Source organism: Anas platyrhynchos, chromosome 1 (genome assembly GCF_047663525.1).
Source record: "Anas platyrhynchos isolate ZD024472 breed Pekin duck chromosome 1, IASCAAS_PekinDuck_T2T, whole genome shotgun sequence".
NCBI lineage: Eukaryota > Metazoa > Chordata > Aves > Anseriformes > Anatidae > Anas > Anas platyrhynchos.
Genome location: NC_092587.1, coordinates 177,034,355 through 177,060,504, shown reverse-complemented (window position 1 = coordinate 177,060,504; position 26,150 = coordinate 177,034,355). Strand labels below are relative to the sequence as shown.

Sequence of the window (26,150 nt, the reverse complement as noted above, 5' to 3'; positions counted from 1 at the left end):
GGCCACGCCCCCCGCCGCCCCTCCCCTATAAAAGCGCCGCGCGCGCCGGAAGTGACGCGCAGAGCGGAAGCCGGCGGCGCGTGGGGAGGATGCAGGCGGGCGGCGCTGCTGCTGCTGGCGGCGGGGGAGGCTTCGGGCCCGGCCTGGCCGAGGTGGGCCCCTTCGGCTGGTACCCGCCGCCCCTCCGCGCGCCGCTCTTCTGCCCGCCGCCTCCCCCCTGGGAGCCCGCCTTCTGGCCGCCGCCGCACGATGGATACGCCCCGCCGCCGCCGCCGTGGTACCCGCCCGCCTACCGGGAGCCCCCGCGGGGGCCGCATGCTGGTGAGGGGGCGTTGAGGGTGGTGGGGGGGGAGCCAGCGCCGCGGCCGCACCTCGGTCCCTCCCCGTTCCAGGCCCTCAGATGAGGTGCACGTGGGTTTTGCCTGCTGTGCCTGACGCCTCCCCCTTTTCTCCTTCCTTTTTTTTTTAAGGTGGGAATGGTAGTTTTCCTCACGACTGGCAAGGAGAGCAAGCGCCCGCGTTCTGTAAGCGGTCTTCGGGTGGAAATGCTAAGCAGAAGGTAAGGATGGGCGGTGGGTTGGGCTGTGTGACCTTCTCCAGGGGTCGCTTCTAATCTTTGCTGTTGTGTGAGTTTGTGGTGGTGGCAGCCACGTGGGGCTTGTCTTCGTGGGCATGTGTGCCGTCTTTTCAATACACTATCCCCAAAGAAGCATGGGAAGTAGGTTGCAGGAGGCAATTCTCCATGTTTACTCTGCTCTCATGAGACTCCACCTGGAGCACTGTGTTCAGCTCCAGGACCCCCAGCACAAGAAGGACATGGATGTACTGGAGTGAACCCAGAGGAGGGGACGAGGTTGATCAAAGCACTGAAGCATGTCTCTTTTAAAAACAGGTTGCAGGAGTTGGGCTTGCTCAGAGACTTTTGGGGAGTGTAGTGACAGCAAGGGGAAGCTAAATGAGGGTAGGCTTTGATTTTACATCAGGATGAAATTCACCACTGTGAGGGTGGTGAGGCCCTGGCACAGGCTGCCCAGAGAAGCTGTGGCTGCCCCATCCCTGGAGGTGCTCAAGGCCAGGCTGGATGGGGCTTTGGGCAACTTGGGCTGGTGGGAGGTGTCCCTGCTACCAGGGACATGGTGGGAGAGGGAAGGATCTCTGCTGCCCCCTGAGCTCTTCTGGCCTGTCATGTGAGAGCAGCCATGGACTGACTAGATGGCTTGGAGACTTGGGCTGTACCCTGTCCTCCTTTCAGCTGCTGATGAATCTGTGTCTGCCTTACATGTTTGCATAAGTGATAACTGAAAGGAAGTTGGTGAAGGTGGTGGAAAGGACTGAGTGCAGTGTGTTTTGTTTGGAATATGAGAGACTTGAACTTTGACTTGTGTTGTTTTAGATGCTCTGAAGCATGTTTGAATGATTACATGTGAAATATGTAAATAATTTCTAATTAAAAATGGAAAAGTCTTACTGTCTTTTGACTACTGTCCTGATATGTTATCTTCCCAGAATAAAAAGAAAAAGGAGCCAGTTTTCTCCCACTACTGCGATACCTGTGACCGTGGCTATAAAAACCAGGAGAAGTATGATGAACATGTTTCACAACATACACAGGTTGATGAGCTTGGCTTGTTTTCTTTACACTTTGATTTTTGATTTCATGCCTAAGTAGATAGCTGCAGCCGTGCTTTGAATGGGAGACTTAGCAAAGACTCCTGAGCTACAAAAAGTCCTGATACGAGACTTTTTCTGATGCCTGTCACAGGGGAGCTCTCAGTTTGGTTTTATTGCTAAAGTCACTCTAATGTCATTTGTGTGAGTCATTGCTAATTCCTCTCAGTGCTATGAATTACTTCAATGATATCAGTGTAGCATGTTAAAAACCTGTGTGAAAATGCTGTACGGGAGAAGCACTTTAAAAATGAGTTCCTTTATTGCAAAGAAGTAACAAAATAAGAAATTTGATAGCCTTGCAAATCTTTCTCTTATTTTAACTTTGTATTTTCTCCAGTTACCAGGCATGTTGGCTTCACTGGCTATTCAAAAACCACATGGAAGTTACAAGTATACTAACACTAACTGTTCTTAATCATGTCCGTTGGAGTTATGGCTTACGCTCTGTGCAATTAGCTGTGCAATCATCTGGCACTGAGTCTGACCTTTGCCTAAATGCTTGCTCTGATTTGCTTGTATAAAGTGTTCTTGTATCTTAAGATCACCCCTTCCCTTTATCTTGCAGTGCACAGAAGAAGGCTGCAATTTCAATGCCCACGAGAAGTTGGTTCAGATTCACTGGAAGAATGTAGGTATCCCGGCTGGCCCTAAAATACAGATCCGTACACTCCTCCCATCTGCCCTTCTCATTCTTCTGGGGCTTTGTCATTGTCTGGAATGACAATGTAGCACCTTTGGGTTGAATCTGTTATAGGGATCTTACAAATGAGAATATTCAATACTTTTTCTAATGGATTCCTTCTGTGATTGCTGTCTGGAGCCTCAGCACTGCTGGAGATGAAAGCAGTGTGATGCTGATGTAATTGTTGTGTTTTTGTGTTTTTTTTGTTGCTTTTTTTTCTTCTTGTCCCCCTTAAAAGACCTGTGAAACTCTTCTGTAGGTACATGGACCTGGTGCTAAAAGAATAAAATTAGATAGTCCGGAAGAGATTGCTAAATGGAGAGAAGAAAGGAAAAAGTGAGTATCGTGACCTCTGGACTCGTTTTACTGTATGTTCCCTGAGCAGTAACTGGATGGCACCTGAAGGACAGTAGGCGGCTTTGTTTGGCTCTGCAGAACTCCTGAGGTACCACCCTGTGCCAGGAGGGTGCTGGCTGCATACAGATGGGTTGGGTGGATGTAATAGAAAGCCAGGCAGGCACTGAGTTTCCCCAAATGTTTGATTTGGGTGCCCCAGGTTAGGTGGACGATCCATTCCTTTCCTGATCAGAGACATTTATGTCAGAAGAGTGTTGTGTGCGCGTGTAAATAGCTGAGAAATCTGCAGCTGTTTTACTGACTCCACTTGTAACATATTCCTCTGTGTGCAAACTTTCACAGTTGGAGTCATTTCAGTAGATCCTGTTAGGGAGTTCTAACTTTCTAGACATTCCTGCATTGCTTGACACTTCTCATGGAAAAAAGAATCCATGAACGATACCTCAAGCAGTCTGACTCGTGTTGTAGCTGGGATACCAGGTTAAGTTCACGTGGAAGTGCTACTTCTCATTTTACATTCTGTGATGTGAGTGGTGTAACTTTTTTTTTAACACTTCAGTGCTGCTAAATAAATCTTTGCACTTTCAAAGACCTTATTAGTGGCTTTTTCATCTCCTTTACTGTGAAAAAGTCTGATCTTCAGCAGATGAAAGATGCAGGTTTTCCTCACTTCTGTTCCTGACTTGAATCCAGTCTTGTGAGTGAGCAGTACGTGGGTTTGCTTCCATGGGCAGGAGTCTTGTATGCGCAGTGGGAAGTGACATAGGTTAAATCAAGTTCACTGATGATTAACTTTGGCATTCTATTGGTGGTCTCTGTAAATGAAAATAACCTCCTGTGTGTGTTTTCCTCTCAAAAGATATCAAGGAATTCTATTTAACAGCTTTTCTTGATCTGGAAACAAAAGCTTCTTCTGTGCTTAAAATGCCTTAGTTAACAATACTGGAGTGGCTTGTGATCTGTGCAAGTCCACGTTTGGTGTTATATTAGTTATTGTTCCAAGGTTTCCTTCAAAATGTACTTCAGAAAAATAGCCCATCCTTGTTTTTTTGTTCTAAATGTCTTTCTCCTCCCAAGACATTTCAAGTCTATTTCTTACAGTGTCCTTAGGTTTCTGTCTTGGAGTTACTGTAATGAAACTAAGTCTGGGCCTCAAGGGAGAAGTGAATAGTTGCATGTAGGGTCCCTTCATTTTCAACTTATTTCTCAACTTGTGTGCTTTGGGATGGTGTAGGAGAGTGGCTGGTGCTAAGGTGTGAGCTTTGAAGTGGTGTTCAAGGTGTGTGAGTACACGCTGTACCATGTACTAGGACAGCAGGGAAGCAGGAATTGAACATACAATCATGTTTTATGTCCTGTCTGTTTGGGGATTGGGTGCTGCGACCCAAGGCCATGGTTAACGAAGGATGATGCTCTGCCTGAGAATATCTGTTCTCTTCCTAGAGACTGTGTTAGGTACTGGTTTTTATTACAGATGAGTGTGGTTTGGCTGTGGTACAAGGTTGCGAGCTTCTCGTTCTGTGTGGGATGGTAAAACAAATGGAAATGACTTGGTGTAGTCATGACCAAGGAAAAAGGCAGCGTGTGATGAGGGCCTTCCGAACCGCGGCCACTAGATGGAGCAGTGCGGCGGCTTAATTTGGTACTTCTGCTGCTGTGCAGGCTTCTTTGCTATAAGGGATGTGTGTGGAATGACTGCTTGGGTGGCTTGTGTTACTCTTTGCACAGCGAGGAAGCTGTCCCAACTTTCTCTTCAAAAGCAAAGGAAGCTTTTGTGAGGCATTAATTGGGTCTCCAGCAAAGCAGCGGCTTCACACTGAAGACCTGTTGTTGACTGGCAGTAAATGCTGCATGGTAAAGAAAAGGGGGGTGCCAGAGGGAGTCTGAATTAGTAGGCAGCTTCTGTTTGTGGTCAAAGGAGAAATCCTTTTTCTTTCTAAAAGCTCTAGTCAGAGCTAAGAATAAATCATCACAAGCTAGTTAGAAACAAACTACTAATGACATAAAAAGATCTAATGTACTTATTTCCATGTTGCATCCCTAACACTTCTGTCTTGCTTGTTCTTTCAGCTCTCATAAAATTGAGATTTTCTCTTTAATCAGCTGCTGTGCTGCTCAGTTGTCTCTTGCTAACATCTATTGGAAAGAGGCTGTGTTTACAGTGCAGCATTACTCATGATGAGGAAAGGGAAAGGGGCAAGCTGGTAATGAGTGAGTATCTCTGCACTAAGCATGCCAGGTCAGAATGCTCTTTCCCACTCTTTCTATAGGATGCCCTGGTTGCTGTTTCAGTCTGTCTCTACCTAAAAGGCTTTTTAATGGCTTTTGGCCTACTGAACCTGGTAAGACAGGCAATCTGAAGTTAAATGGGCAGCGATAGAGACAAAATTGTACAGGATCTAATGGTTTTTCTGTTTTGCAGACAACTGGTTGTGGAGTCAGACATTGGCTTCGGTGATTACAATTGCTTTTCTTGTTCTGATTTGTCCTGTCTGCTGTAACTGCTGGGAAATGTGCTGTCTTCAGCACTTTTAAATGCAAGCTTAGGAGGAATTACCAGCAGTGCATTTCCTTAGTGTGTCAGAATGTGGCATTGCTGTCTTCCATTCTTTCCAAGTGAAATCTGAGTCCTGGTAGGCCAGCTGTTTTCCCAGGAAGAACTGGTTAGAAAGGTTATCAGAAAATATGACAAAGCTGCTCTGATGCTGAAGCAAATGATTAAATATATTTCTTTTTTAGGTTCTAATATAGCACCGGATGACTTTATCTTGTGTATTGCTTCTAAATTCTGCCTGCCTGCCTTGCTTTTTATAATCTGCTAGGTTTTGGTCCAGTTCAGGAATTAAAGCAGTCCAAGCCTGCAATTTATCTGATAGGCTGAGCATGTGCTTAATGAACGAGGGCTGGTGCTGTCAGCCAAACCACTTCTTACTAATTTGTGATCCTCTAGCTGAATAATGATAGTTCTAGAACAGCTTGGCATCCTCCCTGGTGGTGCTTTCATAGTAGTTAAATACATAATAAGGAAAATGAATTATTAGGGCCTGATAAAGCTAAAGACAAAGCCAAGTGGATTGAATGCGTTGTTAGATTAAGGTGGATGTGGATGGGATAAGTACTGTGTATTGCTGCTGTGCACCAGTAATAAAACTGCCTCATGGTGAAATCACCCTGGAGATGCAGTGCCTGATAAAATGCCTGGGAGTCTTGGAAGGGGATTTCATCAGCTCCCTCAAATTCAATTTGAATTCCTCAAATTCAGTGCAAAGTGCTGTAGAAACGGCTCAGGTCTGTTTTCAGCTAGCTATTGGCAAAGCTTTTTTTGCCCAGTGCTTCCTTAGAGCTAGTTGACATGGCTTATGTGGACAAGATGGAGTATGCTGGGCTATGAGTGCAGTAGCCAACATCATACATGATTCATTTACTGAAAAATCATCTATTTGCTAAGGCACACTGAGTTAGTTATACTTCGCTATTACTATTTTCTGTCTCTGGGAGCTTAGAGTATCCTTTACCTGCATATCATTTTGTTGGTGCAGATGTAGTCTTAGCCTTTGAGTTTTCTAGTGTTACCTTGACACCTTCTGCTGAAAAACTTCCACGTGGTTATAGAAGCATCTTTGGGTGGAACCTGCAGCTATTACGAAATGCGGCTGCTGCCTTGGGCAGTACTGACTTCTGTCAAAACTGTCTGTCCATCAGGGCCTGGTTTAACTCCCTCTTACAAGAAGTCACTGGGATTTGTAAAGGCTTTGTGTTGACTGACGAGGCTTTCTGTAGTCAAGCTGTGACAAGCTGTTTACAGGACGTGGGTGCTGGGTTACGTCTCTTTCAGTGGTGCCTGTAGCTAACATTTTAGGAACCACATCTCCCTGGGGGAGGAGGGCATACCTTCAGAGAAGGATATAAACCTGGGTCAGCTCATCAGATACTAATACACGGCCCTTTATCTGGAAACACTGAGCATGGGCCCTTCATTCTGCGTTGTCACACATCGCTCAGGAGCAGTCTTCATAAATTTAGCCTTCCTGAATAAGAACTCTATCAAAATTTTTTTCTGGCCTATCTTGAGTATTTACTAGCTGTTCTTGTTGATTTTTTTTGTAAACCATGGGGCTCCACTATGTAGTTGTACCTCAAGACCAGGTATCAGCCTCCACTTTGGGATGATGTGGATCTTGCTGCCTCCTTGGAGGGATCTAGCTGCTGCGATGTGCTTGCACATGTAATAACAAAGCAAGGTAAAGATAATGAGTAAAATGCTGTTGAACCTCTCAGTCCAAGTTGGAGAAGATAATCAGTACAGGTGCTATCAGATGTACTTTTGCAGGAACACTGAGCCTTCAAATTTGAGCTTTCTACAGCTGTTAGCTCCTGTCTGTCAACTGAAGAGGCTTTCTGAGAGAAGTTTGTCTGTCTTGGCACTGAATCTTGAACTGAAAGCATTCACGGAGTCCTTTATGGTGGCTCAGTGGAGGGAGTGGTAACGCAGAGGAATGAGAGTGGGAGGCAGTTGTGTCTCAAACCACGTTTTGAGAGCGTGTCTGAATATGTCGTTAATCAGCATAACTGCAGGAGCACTTGGAAGACACTTTGTTCCTCTAGAATCAAGGGTCTTCCCATATGTCCTCTTAAAAGAATAAAAACGTGCCTAAGACAAGCTTGGGGTTCTTCTGGGCATAGTTAACTCATTTAAAGAGCACTTTTCCTGTGGGCCTTAACTCATGTGAAGGAAAACATCTTCAGTTTTATCCTAAAACTGTGGAGAGCTGCCAAGCACAGGGGTCTTTGAATGTAAAACTCTCAAGATTAAATAATTCATTCCACACCTGCTGTTTGCTGGGAGTTTTATAATGTGGATGAAGGAATGTAGCTAATGGGGAAGAACAGAAGAGACATGTCCCTGTGCTCATTTGAGCTGTGTGGTGGATTTCTGGGAGAAATCCAATGAAAATAGACTTTGACAGCCCATACTCAAATCCTCTTGAACGAGACAAGTTCTGTTTAGGTGTGTCTTAAAAAATACTTTTCATCTTTTTCTCTTGGTATGTGGTTGAAGCTGTCTTCCATCAGTGTGAAGCTGAATGTTCTTGCTGTAAAACGGAGGAGATGCATGTGATAAGATTCAATAATTAAAGCTAGGTGTCCTTCTTGATAGCTACATTTATAGTAAGGAGCTGTTTGAAAATGGAATATCACTAAACTTAATAGACTTATGAAATATTGATACTCTGTGGTGTTCTCCAGAGATGGGTGGGGGTGTTTCCCATTTCCTACCTTTATCTCAAAGCGCGGGGATTTAGCTAACTGGTGTTTACAGAGCAGCCAGTTAAGGCTTTGACAGCAATTTACAGGAGGTCTTGCATGTTAGAACCGGTGTGGTGTTCATCCGCAGGGAGGAATGGTGAGGGGGGTGGGGAGTGGGAAGAGAGGGGTGGTTTGTGAGATGATTATAACAGTAGGTTTGTTTTCTTTGTCTGCATGACTTAGCAATTCTTGAAACTGGAAGAAAAAAGGGCAGTAATATTGGTGTAATAGAGGTCAGTATGCAAGCCCCATAGTGAGGAAGTATGTAGGTTTTTTCCTTAGCTATCCTATTAAGGGAATTGTTTGCACCCAGAAGCTGTTCTTGCAAACTTTTTTGCAGAAGAGTCTGGCTGTCCTTTTGCTAAAGGAATGTTATACCCCAGGATCCCTCAAATACTCCAATTAAAGCACCATAAACTGAAATTGCAGGACTAAATCATGCCCTGTTGTGCGTAGGAGCAGGTTGAGGGACCAGAAGCATGACTACTGTTTGTCTGTAGCTCGTTTGTTTATGTAAATCTAATAATGCCAATTTATGGGATTTCTTGGTATTGATGTAAGTGTAACTACTCAGGCTGCTTTTCCTTGCCATGCCTTTTGAAGGAAGAAGCAGGCTGCTGCCTTTCCATGAAACACCTTAAAAATCTCTTATGCTTGAGATTGAATTGGTTTGTTAAAGGGTGAATTGACAGACTATGGTGAACATCTGAAGAACAAATGTTTTTTTTTCTCCTAGAAATTTTCCTACTTTAGCGAACATTGAGAAGAAGAAGGTGATGCAGATGGAGAAGGAAGAAAGGGGAGAAGTTCTGACTACCCCACAGTTTGGGTAAGCATTTCAAAACAAAGCTGTTACTTTTGAGCTCACGGAGAGGAAGGTATGCTCTCTTACTGTGGTGTCCAAGTACTCAATGCATTCACTGTTCACACCATCTAGCTGACTTTAGCAGGGGACAGGCCACTTGACAAGTCGCAGATGTAATGTTCCTCTTGTTTACAGTGCTTCGCAGTCCACTTCAGTGAAATTAAACAATAACTGGTCTAGAAACCTGATGTTCTTGCTGAATTCTGCACTCCGGCTTGTTTGAGAAAAGCCCTTTCTAGCAGCCATTTGTTAGATCACCCTAACCTTGGTTTCTTAGAAAGAAATAATGGGGATGGAACGTAATGAATCTAGTGGTCTAATCCTTTTATGCCTGCAAATGGCCCAGGGAGGCTTAAGGAGTGGATTTGGCTTCTTAGCGCTCTACTTTCAGATGATAAATCAAACTTTAAGTGAAGAGCAGAGGAAGAATTAACTGTTTTCATAGCTTAAGCAATGCTTTTGTTGCTTTTTTTTTTCTTTTACCCTCCATCTTCATTATCTACCTGCTACCTTTGTTACGGGCCTAGTCCTTGGTCCTCTTGAATTTTTGTCCCCCTGATACTGTGAATTACTTCTCACTTTATTTTTATTATTGCTTCATTTTCTACTCTCCACAGTGTTAGTGTTACATGGAAACAGCTCCATTAGCTCTGCTTTAGGGCCTGTGGGAAGACTTTTAGATAACCTAGGAGTGGCGGATTGTTGGTTTACTTGTTTATACTGGAATGACTGGGCCAGAAAGCAGGAGTGGACCTACTTTGAAGGGACTCTTGCTAAATTACATTTGACTTTTTTCATCTCCTTGAAAAAAAAAACTTTATACTAGTCTCACACAAACCCTATCCTGCACTAGTTCACCTTATTTAAAATAGTTAATTTGTTAAAGATAAAAGTGCAAAATAATTTGCACAGCTGCCTTTTTTATAAGCCTTTTTCTTCATAAGACTGAAATAACATCTTTTTCTTCCTTTAGAAGATCAAAAAGGTGCGGGAGGGACCAAAGCTACAAATGTGGAATTATGTTTGGAGATTCTTCTAAGCAGGGATGAGTTTTGCTTGTCAGAGTAATAAACTGCGTGGTGTCTACAGGTTTATTTGGTAACTCTTGTAGCTCTTCTGGTGAACTGTGAGTCAGAGACCATATGTAGTGTTAAATGTCAGTCAGAAATTCCATGCTTATCTATTAGATGTGTCAGGAACTTTATAGCTGGAAAATTGTTAGGGAGGAAAAAAGCCCTAAAAACCACTGGTTGCTGTTTGCTTCCACTTTGTGACTTTTTACCTCTGGTTGATTTTAGAAACTAATCTGGTATTTTTTTCCCCTGAACTGCTAGCCCTGTCTGCTTCACCTGCTGTCCAAAAACCTGTCGTTTCTGCTTGGTGTATCAACAGGAAAGATTCTGGAATTGGTGCTTATCTGGCAAACTTACTGATGCACGAGGCAAAAATAGAACAGGGCTTGTTCTCCGCAAGCTGTACTATTAAAGCAAATAGCTAAGGAAGATTTAGAAAGGATTAGATACTTAACACTTCTGCAGCACTTTCCATTTGTGGTTCTCTGAAGTGCTTTACAACTGCTAATTCTCAGCATCCCTGCGTGTGAGATTAGAGATGCAGAAGGACCACTTCGGCAGTCTGTGTGGTGTCTCACAACAGCTAATTAATAGAGCGTGGCTCTTCCACCCCTTTGAATGGGAAGTGAGAGTACAGCTTTCAGTAGAGGAAGGCAGATGCCAGGCTGAGGTTTGGGATATTTGTGACCTTGGGGCTTCCTCCTGGGTGTTTGGGGCCTCAGGGGAATCCAAGGTGTTTTTTAAACCCTTGGCCAAGGATGGAATATCTAATTGAGCCTATATGTGCTCAGTAGCATCTGTTTTACAACAATATCCTCAGTGTGGAGCCCTGTTGGACAATTCAAGAATGCAGTTTGGTCTTAAACAGAGGTGAGTTATGGGAGATAACATAAGCCTGATGTTGTGGATGAGAGACTGATGCACAGGAAGGAGGTGGCTTCTCTTGAATCATAGGAGAGCTAAGGTGGGTAATGTTTCCAGTGATGGCTGAGAAATCAGTGCTAGACATTCAAGAAATGACTGGAGAACTGAGTGTTTTGTCATGATATAAAGCAGTTTTGAATGCTGTGCCTGGTCCTGTTCTCCTCTCAAGAAGAGCTTACAACTGGAAAGTTGTGGAAGAGGGAAACATGGGTTACAAATGGAAACACTTCTGTGCAAATGGAGGTGGGTGGCTTAGAAGGGTTGTATCACAAAAGAAAAAACTTGCATTGGTGTGAAAAGGTAAATAGAATAGTTAGTGTTTCTTCTAACTCAAGGGAGAGTTGTCAAATGACCACTTTATTCATCAAAATGAAAGCCAGAGGAAGTTCTTTTTCACAGAACATTCACACCTTTCTGCAAGTCTTTGGGGAAATGAATGTTTTACACAACACCCCACAAAACTGATCAGTGTCATGTGAGCATCTCTGGTTGGAGAGGGTCCCTAAGCAGTCAGCTTCTGAACGCTGGAAAAAGATGAGAAATGTGACTGCTTGTGAGGGAAGGAAGAGCACAAAAAAAACAGATCTGCTGCTGGTTGCTTATCAGTGACAAGGTGCAAGGTTAGAAATGTACCTTTGGGGCTGTCCTTTAAGATAAATGGCTCAAGAACCAGCGAGAAGTGTCAGGAAGAAGCTCTTGACCAGGCATGGTGTTACGCAGTTGACTAGGGCTAACTCAAAGGCCCTAGCTAACAGGATCTCTGCTATGCTGTTGGTGAGACTGAGGGAGAGAGTGAGCCAAATCAACCATGGGACTCATTCAAGATTGTCAGATCTGTCTTTCATGGTTGTTTTTGTTACTTGAAAATAAGTATCTTCAGGAGGCTTACATTTTCATTTCTGTATTTGCTTTTCTGATGTAACACCCATTCTGTCTGTAGATTGAGTTATTCTGTCCAGGTTTGTCTTCCTACAAACACGTTTAGAAGACAAGTGGAATTAGCATGCTGTTCTCATCCTATAGTTCTGTAGTTTGCTTTAAACCTTGCTGTCCTGATGGAAGCTTTCCTTCTTTTTCTACCAGAGATGAATGGCCTGTTAGCTAGATGCAAGTCACTGAAATTAATTCTTCACTGAGCTGTAACTGGAAAAAGACTTCAGAACTTGAAGTATGCTAACAGTAGATGCCTACCCTCTAATTCCACATGCTCTGCCTGTTTTCAGTGACTTCATTGTTTAAGTGCAGTGAATGTTTATTGATGTTTTAATTTGAAATGAAAACACTGTCTTCACGTGGTAGGTGATCAAGGAGCTTGCTTAGCCCTTTGCCTTTGTTAAAAGATAAAATTCATCAACTTCAAACTCTTCACTAAGGTTCCAGCTTGGTCACATCCTGCCAGTGAGATGGTTTGTGTCTGCGTGTGTGGTCAGGCTGTCATTTCTGTGAACTTCCTTTCTCTCTTCCAGCAAGATGAAGGGGATGTGGAAAGCTGAAGATGAGAGGCCTGGGCAGCAAGGAAGGCAGAGGAGGAAACAGAAGCGCCAGTTCTGGAAGAAATTTAAGAAAAATGGTGGCGATGATAAGGTACCATCACAAATAAATCAAAACGAAGCTAATGGACCGGAGAACAGCACGTGTGAGAAAGAACAGGAAAAGCAGCCTGTTTTGGAGGCTCAGCCATGCATGAAGGACGTGGACCCTCTCAGTCTTCTGGCAAACAGTGATGTTGGTAAGATGAAAAACTTTATGTAGCACTGCTTAAGTTATTACTAACCTCTTGTGCAGCTAGCAGCTTCTGGGGAGAACTGGGGATTTAAAAAATAATAAAAAAAAAACACACCATGCAAACTTAGTCCTTGATGGAAAGAGGGCTAATTGGGCATGTTTATTACAAATTCTTTTAGTAGAAGACTAAGGAAAGGCTTTCCAGTAAGCTTGGACAATAATACTACAGAGCCTGTTGTCATACTTCTCGTTATTAACAAAAAAGTCCAGTTTTGCGGCTAAAATAATTCTAGGGTCAGCAGGGTCAAAAATTTATAACTTTGAATGTAGGCCAACATCCCAGTGTCTGAAAGCTGGGTTTAGAACTTCCTTTTATCTGGAGACTTCTGTACAGATGTATCCTGATTCAGGACGTGGTCTTCTAAGAGAACTCAGTGAATGTTGTGGAGTGGGTCTGTGCTTTATCTAAAGGAAACGGGGTAAATCTTGCAGTTCAGGCAGCTTCTGCCCTACTTTGCTGTTACAGGCCTAGTTGGTGAAGAACCTAAAATCCAAAGTCAATGAAGAAGGTGAAAAGTTCTGATTTAGAAAAGCTGACACAATGTTTAAGATGCTGACAGCATTAAGAACTTCTTCATAAGATTGCTTGCAAGCCAAATTAATCATATAAACACAGGGAAAATCTAGCAAGTTATTCTGAAGTGTTTTTGCTTGAAGCATCAGATTTCTTTTATCAGAAACATCTTAATTTGAAGAGGGGAGACGGGAAGTAGGAGTGTCTTGAATATGAAAAATATCCACGCTGGGTATTTATCTTGGCTTCACATTTCCAAATACATTACTAGCTTTAAATCAATATTTAGCTATCAAATTGAAGAGGGTTTCTGGGCTCTTAAGGGAGCACCTCAGTTCTATTTTTGTTAAAACAAATACTTGACCATAATCTTACTCTATCCATAACCTCCAGAGATAAGGAATCATTTTTTTTATTCAAAACACTTAGGGAAGGGCAGCAAAGGGAAAATAATTTGAGCCTTAGGGAATTGATATCAGTAATTTTGGGAAGGAGACCATAGGGATTGGCATCAGTAAATGGAACAGTGTTGAAGACAATGTATAGAAATGTCTGTGCACTTGTTGGTTTGGTGCTTGTCCTTGGTCTGAGCTAGATTTCTTAGGAAGATACAAGTTTCTTTTTGCCGTGGTGTTCAGGAAGGTGGAGACTGACTGGGAGACTAGCTGCCTATGTTTTGGGGGTGAAGAGGAGTCTCATGAGCTAGGCACAATGGTAGGGGAGAAACAATAGCATCTGAATTAAGGTACTGGAAGTTTGGCCTGCTAGCCAGGGCGTTTTGGAACCATCAAGCAGTGTGACAACAGAATCACTTTTAAAGACTGTTTAATATCCCTTTCTGTCCTTTAACACTGAGAGCATGAAAACAATGTCTTGCCTTCTATGAGTTAAATCATTTAAAATGACATTAAAATGCAAGCATTTTCCCCTTTAATTTCAGTTTTTGCTAAGTTATCTAGCTTGTTCTTGATATGTTCCATATGTGTATATTTTCTGAAGTATTGCTGCTTACTTTTTTTCATGAGCATGTTTTGTTTTCCCTGTGCTGGCAGCAGTATAAACTCCACTGATTCAACTATTTATAATATAGTCAGCGATGATGTAGTGCTCTTAGAATATGGCAAGTAAGCTGGCTTATACTCTATTTTTAGCAATAGGGCTAGCATGCATCCCCTGGAAAGACTTCGGATGCTGAGTTTCTCCTCTGGAAAACATAATCTCCAATTAGTGGGAACAAGAGCTCAGCATCCCTGTGCGATTTGTGTATTCCACTAATCTCGGTTAGTTGGGAGACAAGGGGTGATCAAATAGAACTGCTTTTCTCCCCAGCATCTGTGTTTTGCTTAATGATAGAAATTTGAATTATAGCAAAGTACAGCTAGTAACTTCTGGTATAATAGGTAGAAAAGGAATGTGTTATCACACATTATTAAAAACAGTTGAATTTTTATACAGTTAAGTAGAACAAACGTTTTCTTTTAAAATCATACCACTGAAGGCCGTGATTTTGCTGTATAGAAACATTTTGTTGGAGTATTTAGAGCTTTCAAACAGCAGCAGCCCTTTCTCTAGAGGCAATGCCTTTTTGCATAATGCATTCACTCAAGTTCTATTCCTTAGCTGGTTCCTTCAAAGCTAAGGTAATTGAATGAGTTGAAGAAAAGGACACTTTTCTCCTGATTCTTAAACAGAAATAAGGTAAGAATATCAGCCTGTCAGGTCTAAAACTGACCTGGAACAGTCAATTCTATTCAGTAGTTCATAACGCATCCTACAAGGGTGGTACTGTCAAATAGAGAATGTACTGCAGTAAGTGTCTTCCTAATTAGCCAAGAAGCAAAGAAGTTTGTCACTTTTAACAGTTTGTACAAACTGATTTTTGCATATTCATTAACTTATTCATTAATTCATTTTTCATTTCATGTGGCTAGATGGTTTTTAAGCTTAGTGTAAAAAAAAAAAAGGCATCTGACCCCAGTGTGCACTTCAGTTTGAATGTGATAGGAGTAAAGAGCAGCTATGAATCAACATAATTTGGAGTAAATGTCAGAGCTTTACAATTGCTTAAATTTATGTGAATGCAGTATGTTCTGGTAGGAAAACACACTGCATTTCCCTGAACTTCCAGTGTGTTTGGGAGTTGACGTGACTACTAAACTAAAGAGAATCAACCTCTCAGAAAATGTATGGAGTAAAAAGAGGCAGATAAGTAGCTTTAGATAAACACCTGTGTATTTATATGAAGTTGTTCTAGCATACAACATGAGCTCCAATAAATCAAGTTGACAATTGTTGATATATTAGAAGAAAATAGCCAAACACTTGTGATTTAAAAATAAAGATCTCAAAAGTGTTTATTACAGCATATCTGCTTACAAAGTGTTGGGCAGCTTTCCTGTGGGGTGTGATATTCAAGTTTAAACAGATGGGGGGCAGGAGAGGGCACAACTTCCTTGTGAAAATAAGACTGCAACCAGGCTTTTCCTAGTAGCCATTTCATCACTTTTGTGCTTCTTGCCTCTTTTTTGCCTTCCTGGTATTCTTTTTTTGGAGCAGTAATATTACAGTAAGGCTGCAGTACCTCACTTACTCATGCATATCCATAATGCTCTGTGGGGATTTAAGTATCAGCCTGAAGTCCTGCTGAAAACATATTTGTTTCATTTGTGGCGTAGGCCCTAAAATGTCCCTTATGAAGTCTTTTACTGTCCAAGAATTTTTGTTGCTCGTGCTTTGCATGAGGCTAACTGTTGTTGTGAAATTATTGGCTTTCTGAATCCCCACCCCTGCCTCCACAGGACTAAATCCAGTGAGACTTCAAAACATATTATGAAATCCTCTTTTTTTTCCCCCTGAGCTTTATAATAAAACCTGTAATTATGTTTAATATGTGAAGAAAACCCAAGCTGTTGTTCAGGGAATTTGAACTTCACCTTCTATAGCTTTGCTAACTGTAAATCAGTGGTGAGGAAACTTTTCCACAGAATATCTGTAGAGAGTAGGCAGGTATGTTCTTTATCAATCCACGGTGTTGAGCAGTGGTGCCTATCAGTCTGTCATGATCAGTTAAGGTGGCTGTTCATACAGGAGAACTCAGAAAAATCCCTCTTGGCTTCTCTTCCCCCGCAGAGTCTGACAAGGATGAAGAAGCAGCTGAAGATGGGAAGCTGGGGATGACAGTTGTTCCCAAGCAGGTCACTTCAGCCCTGAGTTCATTGTCAGCCAACTACGGCAGTGCCTCTGAGAGTGAGCCTGAAGGTGTGTATATGCTCATACTTGGCTGTTCCTTGCCTCTTTTCCTTCACAGTGCTAGAGTAAATTGCAAGCACTGAGTACTCAAAACTTGTCAATAAAGCATAGGTGTTGCAGGATAAAATGCAGCTTGTGCACATCAGCCAAGCTGTTAAAATAATGCCAGTTCAGTGGCATTGGCTGCATCTCCAAAACATCTGCGTATGGAACTGCCTTGATTTTTTGGGGTCTGTCTGGCAGTGCTGTAATTCAGAGCTGTCTTGTATAAGCTTAAAAATCATCAGATAAAAGTGAAGAGATAAGCTTGGTAAAGGTTATGCAGAGGGATGTTTTTGCAGTCTGTGTTGATCTCTCCAGCGTGCTTTCGGTGGCATGCTGGTACTGGTACAAGTCCTGCATAAAGAAGCAGGGAGGAGTGAAAGCATATGTCATCCTCCTCCCAGTCTGTTTCCCCATTCTTCCTTCCTCCCGGTTTGAGCACTAAATGGGTTACGTTACGGTGTGAGCCATTGCTTGTTCCCAAGTACAGCAATAACTCCTCATCTTGGAGAAGTACCCAGACAGAGTGGGGCACTTGTGCAGTCAGCTGGTGCACTGCAAGGACCTTGTCCACTTGGGCTGTGCCACAATCTAGTTCCTGGCCTCTTTCTAGCCTTACAGCATACTTCAGAACATCTCAAATAGTGTTTCCTGGAAGATTCAGTGGGTTTCTTCCCCTGCATTGTTTGCCTTTTCTCAGCACTGTGACCTAGGTTGAAGGGTGGATGTAAATTTCTTTGGTTAGGGTGTGTATCATCAAGCTTCCCAAGCCTTTTAGGGGTGTGCTGTTGGGGAGGAGGGAAAGCAGCCTGTCTTGCTTCAAATCATGTTTGAATAGAGCCAAAAAGTGGTGTTACACACTTGCAGTGAACTAATTTCCATGCCCTTAAGGGTTTTTTCCTCAGAAGGCTTCTGGGTTTTGCAGTAAGACCTGCACTCCGTAGTGCTCGGATTTCATGCTTCTCTGAGTGTGTACATCAGCGTATGGCAGAGCTGCTGCTCCTTGTTCTGCAGTTAATTAACATCCATTTCTTGCCCCAGATGGTCTACCTGAAGTTACAGAGGGCATCCACTGAGCAGGGAATTGAACCTGAGCATTTTCTCCCCTGTGCAGTGACTTCTCTCAGCTGCCAAGCTTGCAGCAAGCTATGCTGTAAAGAGGAAGCAATGTACTTCCACGAGGCAGAGCTGAAAATCTTGTTCAACTTCTCAAAGTCAACCACACCTCCCTTCTGGTATATTGAAAAAAAGACAGAAGTATTAAGTATCTCACTGTTCTGTGACTGTTTAGAGAAGATTCTTTGCATTTAAACACCAAAACCAAACAAAACAGAAAAATCCAAGCCAAACAAAAGCCTCCCTTCTTTCAAGTAATCCTTGCATGTTTTTTTACATCAGGTTATGTGAGTAAGAGGAGTACTAATGAGCTGCCAGTGCGTGGGGATATAAGCATGCGAAGTCTAGGAGATAAGTGTTGGTTTTGTTGTGTTTTTTTAGAAGTCTCTGTCAGGATTGCAACAAAAGCTGAGGAAAAACAGGCTGTGCTCAGAAACACGCCTCAAACTCCTGAAGCTCATCAGAATCCAAAGCTGAATCAAGAACATCCAGAATCTGTGGACACAACGTTGAGAACCTCAAATACAAACGCGGGTTCCCCCAGAGGCCCTGATAAACGGGCCAAGAAAACGTTACCTCTCCTTCCAAAGCGTCGCCCCACCCTGCTGGAAATGGTAAGTGTGAGCACTGAAATGATGCCTGCTGCACCAGAGCAGCTCTGTGTGAGTGGTTCTCTACCCTGCAGGAAGTTAGAGCAGCCTGTTAGCTGGAGCAAAGGCTTAAAATAGCCAAGGGAGTGTTTCCCTCCAAGTGTAGATGCTGAAACAGACAAACAAATACCCTGGTGTGTGTTCAGGTAATGACTGACCTTGAGCAAGAGGTGACACCTTAATTGCGTGCCTAAAATGAGCTGCACAAAGAATAAGACCTTTCTTCCTACCTCTCCCCTTTCTGTGGTAATACTCTGTAATTTATTTGTACATGACCCTGTCAGATTGGTGCTGATCCTTCCCTCTTGGTGCCCAGCTTTGCTATTCAGCCACCTGACTGAGGAGACAGCTTCTTCAGCTGCAGTCAGACATCTTAAGGGTGTTGGTGACTTGAACTGCACAGCCTGCAGATGCATGGATTTCCTTGTAGGCACATTTAGACCACTCTGAGGAAGTGACAGCATGGGTGCCTTGAAGAGCAGGCTGTCTCAGAAGGGTCAAAAGATTGGTAGGGGGCAGTTCTGAGGTGTCATCGTTCTGAGTAACGATGTGAAGCACCCTATTTGGAACTTTAGCTTTCTTTGTTAGAGATAAAACTGTGCTAAAGCTTTTATCACATGTAAGCGCTCAAAGCAGTACTGGCCAGGAGGGCAAGAGGAGGTAGGCTGTGCTTGTGATCCTGTGAATAGCCAGCATGAAGCTTCCCTGCCAAAGGAAGACTCTGGGCAGAGCTCAGGAGAAAGCCGGGTGCCACTGACATCAGGGCTCTGATACAGCACAGGATGTTGAGGCAAGAGATACTGGGGAAGGCACATCCCAAGCTGCAGGTCTGGGAGAAATCCCTTGATAGTCCTCTTAGCACATACTGCGTTTGCTGCCAAGAATTAAAGCTGCTAGTGACTGAAAAAGGAAGTGTTTGCCCTTTGTGCAGCTCCCCGAGCATGCAGTTGTCTTTATCTCTTGCTCTTCAAAGTCGTGGGTGATCAAAGCAGTGAAGATTCTGGAAAAAAGTCATATGAAGGTCCTGCATGCTGGGAGAGGCATTAGAGATGCTGGCAGAACAAGGAAGTCTGAATTGTAGCTTGCCAGTATAGCCCCCTTTTAAAATTGCCCTTTTTTGGCTTTCTAATGTTTAAAATTGTTGTTCAGGGATGTGTGCTGGGGCTGTGAATCACAGAGGGGCGCTTGAGATTTGCAGGTAGGCTTCTGCTGCGTGAAAACCTTGAGGAAGCGAGGCTGAAATTTGGTAGTGAATCACCGCTGAAAACGTGTCCAAAAAGTGTAGTAGTAGTATGGCTCAGAAAAAGATGTCACCTCAGTGAAATGCTTTTAAAAAAAGAAAAGGAGAGGGGGTAGAAGGTAGGAAAATAGCTGTGGAGATGTCTTGGCACTCATTAGACAGTCAGTTTGGGCACTACTAAGCATGTTTATTATAATCACGCTAACGATGTGTGTTTAGCAATGCTACCAGAATAATAAGGCCTGTATTGCATTGCTCTTGTTACCTATCAATGCATTTAAAAAATAGGTGGGGTGGTGGTGTCCCACCTGTGCCTTTATCGGGCTGTTTGGGAGCTCAGCATTTTCTCCTGCAGAGAGAATCCCATTATGCTGCCCCCTCCCTGCCCTGCTGTGCACCTCCTGCTTGAGGCAGGAGGCTTGGGAAAGCTGGTTACAGGTGCCAGTGCTCGTAATACCTGGTGAGAGCTGCTTGCAACACCTCTTAATAAACCTAAACAGAAATATGTACTGTGAAGGAACTGGTGTAGACCACAAATTCCCAGCAGCAAGCTTCTCTGTGACTTTACAAGCCCAGTTTAAGCTATTAGACCTAGCTTGGTGGAGTATATCCCAAAATAGTTACTGCTGTTTAACCCCCCCCCAGTCTAGTAGGTGTTGAAAAATGCCCTTTCTGTGTATTTAAAGCATCTTTCACTCAGGTATTAGCTAATAAAAGATGCATGGGCTATTAAATTACAGATACAGGATAGCCTGCAAAGCTTAAGAGATGCCCACAGACTTGCTACCCTGCTGCACTGCCCATGGCCTAGAAGGCGTTTGGGTGTTTCTTATAGTCCATAATATGAAAATTTCATCATCTGGGTCTACTCTGGGAGATAACTGAGGAGGAAATTCCCAGTAGTTAGGTGTATTCACTGACTTTCTATGCCACCTGAGACTTGTCAGCATGTTCAAGCTGCCTTAGTTCATCAACAGCGCTACATGAGTGGCACTTAAACGCATTCATTTTGGGCATTTCAGGGTTTTCATCTGTTTCAGTGGAACATTTGTAAGTAGTATAGCGGCCCTTCTGAGCCTCTCATTGCAGAAGTGGTGTTTGACCATCAACCTGTGCTGCTGTAGCATCTGCTGCTGCTTCCCAAAGGGCAGCTCCCTCCTTGCCTCCTTTCCAGATGCATCATCTCACCTCTTCTGTGCTGTGCCAGGCCTTCTGCTGACAGTGTATTTTCTACCTTCCTGCACATGCCTTGCAAAAGAAAAAAACTCCATGAAACCTAACTGAGTTCTTTCTATTAATCAGATTTGTTCTCCTGGGTCTTTTGTTACTTTGCAGTTGCTGGCCCAGGACATCCGACATGAAAGGAATGTTATCCTGCAGTGTGTTCGGTACATCGTACGGAATGACGTGTTTGGACTCTTCTTAAAAGCAGAACCCGAAGCTGGAACAGAGACTGGCCAGCCCTCTAAAACTACAGCAGAGACTTTGACAGACAAATGTGATGGATCTGATCGTTCCTGTAGCTCTGACCTTCAGTTAGCAGGAGGAGAAAAAGATGAATTAACAGCCTGTGGTGAGGAAGCACCCGTAGATCAGCCATCACAGATAACTCACCCAGCAGATGAGGAGACGTGGGAAGCCCCAGCAATTCAGTGTGAAGAAGCACTGTAGGAGATATCTGTGCTGGACAATAAAGCAAAGGCTCAGCTTTTCTACCCGACACTTCTGAAAGACATCGGTCTAACAAAATAAGGTGTATACTGAGAACTCTTAAAACCATGTTTCTGTTCTGCCAGAGGTCCACATTTCCTTGTGAGAACAGCAGCTGCGCTGGGTAATTGCATTTCCCCATGGCTGGAAAGCAGCAGTGACACAGGGTGAGCTTCCCTAGAGTAGGTGTGGATCCCTGCTTCGGAGCTTCATTGCTCTGTGCGTTTTCCTTTGATGTGGATGGCATCAGTCCATCAACAGAGCCAAAGCAGTGCTAGGGTGGATCTCCCTTATGTGAAATTCTGGCCTAGAGTGTTTGTGAGTATCTGAGTGTCTAAAATTAGTTGAATGTTCCTCTGAAGCGGTACCTGCTGCATTTTTTCATGTTATTGGTCAAGTATAAATGAAGAGACAACTGACCTGGCTCTAAAAGTACTGCTTGCGCCAGGAGTCTCCCCTTCTCTGAACTAATTGAGTTGAGCAGAGAAACAGAAATAAGGGTGCAGACTGATGCAAGATCCTCCTTTAAAAAATATATATTAAAAAAAGTAACCACTTAACTGCTTGTGTCACTGCTAGATTGATGTTTGACCTCAGGTACCCACTGCTAAATCACAGGCCTTAACTCCTGTTGTTACCAGACAGATTTAACTCCTGAAGCAAGCTCTTGGTGTTGAGAGCTCTAGGTTTAACTTCTCGAAATTTGAAAAGTTTACTAAGTTTCTTGTTTGTCCCTCTTTAATATACTTGAGGAATTTCTTAGTCTGGAGAAAAGTCTTCCTTGGCACACTGTTCTGATTGTTATACTGTTTGTATGTTATCTCATGGTTTTCCATGAATCTTGCACCCTTCTGTGTGGCTGTACATACATGAACGGTTGTGAACATGAAGGGAAAAAGCAAACCAAAACAAAGCAAACCAATTAGCCAAGGTTTAGAAACGAGTTCAGTCTTAACACTGCATTTGAGTCCTTGTGCAGGTGTTAATTTCACACTGACATGGAAACTGTGTCATGAACATGATCTATTACAAATCCTCCACTTCAAAATGTTTTGCTGCACTTCATCTTCTAGTCATGGTTAAATGTTGGAGATTGATTACCTTCTCAGGGATTGATTTTAGTTGTTTTTTTGGGGGTAGGAGTCTAGCCTTCAATTCCACCACCTCAAACAGACTCACGTGGCTCTTTTTTTGTTGTTGGTTAACTGTATTTTGTCCTCTAATTCCTTAACTTTTAACCCGTGCCATACATCTCATCCGTGGCGTATAGAAAATGAGAAATAGCTGAGAACTGTCCCACTGCTCTGCTCTTTGTGGCTACAACTGCATATTGTGTCTGTAATGCACTAAATTTATGGAATTACATAAATATCAACACCCTTGTACAAGTTGCGTGTCTCAAGAATGTGTAAATAGACTGGAGCAGCGATCACAAACATATTTCCAGGGCAGATGATTCATTCTTCCCATGATGGTCCCACAAAGCCACCTCAATCACACTGACTTGGGTACGGCTCTCAGATCTTTACTGCCTTGGAAATAGCAGCAGGGGACTCGGCCACAGAGATTTGGCACTCGGGCAGAACCTGATTTCTGAGGGGATCGGTACCAGCGCTGTCGAACACATGGGTAACAACTGCACGCATGCAGGAAAAGGAAACAGAGGTGTTGGAATTGCCATGAAACTGCACTTTAATCAACCCTGAATGTGCTTCTATCCCTGTCGAGTTGATGGCGGAGCTTTCTGACTGTATGCTCTGCCCTGTGTAAAAAAAAAAAAAACAAAACAAAAAACTTTAATCTGAATTCTTTATACCATTGTCATAGACTTTAATATTAAACTTTCACAAAAAAAAACTGTCAGAAGAAAATCTTTTTTATGGTCTCTTTTTCCTGAGTAAGTAGGTAAGAAGAGTTGGGCTGCTTCTGGGGGTGGTCTGTACAAGGTTGCTGTGTATGCAGCACGGGTCTTAGGAAATAATTGTTGGTTTATCCAAAATTGCTGTTTTCTGAGTGAACCTTTTCTGTCACTTCCTACAGCAGATGCATGGAGACATGCTACAGGTCTGTTAGGTCTGTTCAAACCCTGGATTGCAGTCATGATCAACAAGTGGAAGTTCTCTCTTCTTCCCCACTTTTATTTTCCTCTTCTTCTAGGTCGCATTTGGACTTCATGTTGCCCTTCCTGATGTTCAACTTTGAATTCCTCCTTTGGTTAGGAGAGCTGCCATAATGCCCTTTTTGTTTTTAGGTACAGTTAAATACCTACAGGCTTCTCCTGTCCCTGTGACTTGCCTGTTCTTTCCTGGATTGAAAGGGTTTTGTTTAATCTGTTACATTCAGATACCTCTGTGTAAAAAATTTGGTTTTGCATCACGTCAGAAGCAACAAGTGCCTTAAGCTCTCTGTAGCTTTTAACTTTGTTTTTGTGTTGTGACTTTTTTTTTTATTTTCCCCCCAATAGCACTGCAAAAAGAAGTCCTCCTCAGGCTTTGTGACTCATTTCAGCTAAAAATATTCCAGTGACAACTTTCACGCTTCTGAGATTTTATTTTTACCTTTTCTTCTTTTGTAACTTAGCCACTGAGAATGTAGCTGTGAGTGCCTAGTTTAAATTCGGTTCCCTTGGGTTTGTTTTTTTTTGTTTTTTTTTTTTTTTTTTGAAATCCATCTCATCAATTGAGAGAACAGTTGAGAGGGGGGAAAAAAGTCAGATTTTACAGCTCTTCACCCTGTTTTGGTGATGGTGCAATTTAGGCAATCCGGACTTTACTGTGTGCAAAGTCATGGTATGGTTTGGTGGCTCCTGTCTGAGAGGAGTAAGAGGAACAAGTGGTGTGTTTTTGTGCTGTCCCAACCAGTATAACTTGGTCAGGCCTGCTATTTGCACCTGATTTAGCCTGTTGATGTTGTAACCCTTGCATCAGGAGCACCTGAGGAGGATGATTTGGGCCCTGTGTGGAAGGGAGGTGCTGTCCCTGCTGTCAGCTCCTCACAGCTGGGTCCCTCTCTACTTCCTCTCCTTTGTGTTAATGACTTCACGGCATGACTTGGTTTATTTCGGATTAAGTCATATGGTTTTAGCAGGTCCTGCGTGTCTTGAAGGTGTTGAGGAGCAAATATAAACTATTTGGGCAGGACATTCAAAGGCAGAAGTTTGGGCTGAAATATTGCAATCCCCAAGCTATCTGCCATATCTGGCCTGCCGTGGACCAGTGTCAGCGTAAGGCTGCTCTTGAACATCTTTAAGATCACGTGGGAATTGGGTAAGTTCCTGAGGGCTGGAAGAAATGCAAATGTCACTCCTACCTTCAGGAAGGAGGAGCGGGAGATGGACACAGTTGTCAACCTCATCTTGATGCCAAGGAAGGTGGTGTGGCAGGTAAGCTGGGCAACTCCTTCCAGATATCAGAAGGACGAGAAGGTGTTTGGAATTAGCATGGGTCTATGGCGAAATGCTCAATAAGCTGGATGGTCTCCTACAAGATGCTTTGCTGAGTGGCTGAAGGGATGTGGATGTTGCCTGCTGTGTCTTTACAAGGCCTTCCTGTGAGCAGAGGCCGGGAGAGCTGGGACTGCTCAGCCTGGAGAAGAGGAGGCTCAGGGGGATCTCCCCCAGGGCTGGGAATCCCCGCAGGGAGGGGGCAAAGAGGCCGCAGCCAGGCTCTGTTCAGGGGTGCCCAGTGCCAGGCCAGGGGCAGTGGGTACTAAATGAAGCACAGGACGTTTCTCTTAAACATAAGAAGAAGCTTTAACTGTGAATTTGATGAATGGCACAGGCTGTCAAGAGTGATGGTGGCATTTCTGTCCTCAGATCTTCAAAAGCCACCTGGACATGGCCTTGGGCAACCTGCTGCAGCTGACCCAGCTCTGAGCAGGAGGCTGGATGGGATGATCCCCGGAGGTGCCCACCAGCCTCAATTCTCCGTGAGACCATGGGCTGAAGTGGCTGCATTGCTTGCAGTTCCTCACTGCTCGCAGTTCCTTCTTGGTGTAGACAGTGGTGTTGGAAGCTCTGCTCTGCAGGAACCCCCTTCTGCTGCTCACACGGGGTGGACAGACTGCTCACAGGCTTAAAGAGAAGGCACCAGGGACCAAACTCATCATCTGTGACAACAGGCACGAGTCCATGTCCTACTTCGGTTTCTAGCACCTGAAAAATGCCATGTGTTTGGTATTGCTGTTACCTGGGGAGGTGAAAAAGAGTTGTGTCCATCTGGTTATTTATTGATGCAGTCTGGAAGTGCTCAATGCCCACAAGGAAACTCCCCTCTCCGTGCTTCTCCTTCCTCTTCTGGCTTGTGTTTGTGACTCCGTTCCTAAATTGCCCTCCGATTTCTAAATACACCCCTCAGGCAGCGGCTCCTGTCTGGTAAGACAGCTTTTTTTGGCATGGTCTAATTTTTTCCATCTTCCTTCAATGTATACACGAAGGAAGTTGTATAGACTATGTATGGGCATGGGCTCTCCTGTAAAATAAGTGCCAGATGAGTAACATAAATTTATGTTGGGGAGTGTATCAAGTGCTGAAACTCTTAAGTGGTCACAGTAGCAAGTTGTGAGAGGATTTAGCATGGTGTTTAAAAAAAAAGTCTCCTCCACTTTGTAGTCCAAGACAATGCTTAGCTTTCTAAAGACTTGATCTGCCTGGATGGTGTAAATGCAGCCCTGGTTTGGGGGGAGATGAAGGAAAATCGCTGCCCTCAGTGTTTGTGCCGGTCCTGTGACTGGCTCGGGACAGGGTGCTTTTTTAATTCTGCTCCTTCTGCAAGCACGTGGGGCCAAATCTCTGCCTTTCCCATGGGAATGGCTCGCGGACGGACTGGTGCAAGCAGGATTTCTGCAGTCCCAGCGAAGCCCTGAAGAAGCCTGAAGTAGTCCAATTCACGAGATGCTGTAAAGAAACCTCAAATTATTTTCAGAGCATAAATTTTTTTTTGAAGGTTTGGCTTCAGATCACCAATA

General features: G+C 43.6%; 1 protein-coding gene across 1 annotated transcript; it reads left to right on the top strand.

Moving 5' to 3' along the window:
* The first annotated feature begins 51 nt into the window (after positions 1 to 51).
* Positions 52 to 22,573, top strand: NUFIP1 (nuclear FMR1 interacting protein 1). The gene is made up of 10 exons (XM_027472035.3): positions 52 to 321; positions 471 to 559; positions 1,507 to 1,611; positions 2,237 to 2,299; positions 2,613 to 2,689; positions 8,754 to 8,846; positions 12,346 to 12,608; positions 16,308 to 16,436; positions 17,967 to 18,199; positions 20,811 to 22,573. The coding sequence occupies exons 1-10, from the start codon at positions 90 to 92 to the stop codon at positions 21,144 to 21,146; spliced, it is 1,620 nt and encodes a 539-aa protein (XP_027327836.3). The 5' UTR covers positions 52 to 89; the 3' UTR covers positions 21,147 to 22,573.
* The last annotated feature ends 3,577 nt before the right edge of the window (positions 22,574 to 26,150 follow it).

Bases quoted from the DNA above. Each gene is read 5' to 3' on its own strand.
- NUFIP1 (XM_027472035.3), top strand. From the start codon at position 90: ATGCAGGCGGGCGGCGCTGCTGCTGCTGGCGGCGGGGGAGGCTTCGGG. The intron at 1,612-2,236 runs GTTGATGAGCTT...TTTATCTTGCAG, and splicing joins ATGTTTCACAACATACACAG to TGCACAGAAGAAGGCTGCAA. The intron at 8,847-12,345 runs GTAAGCATTTCA...TCTCTCTTCCAG, and splicing joins CTGACTACCCCACAGTTTGG to CAAGATGAAGGGGATGTGGA.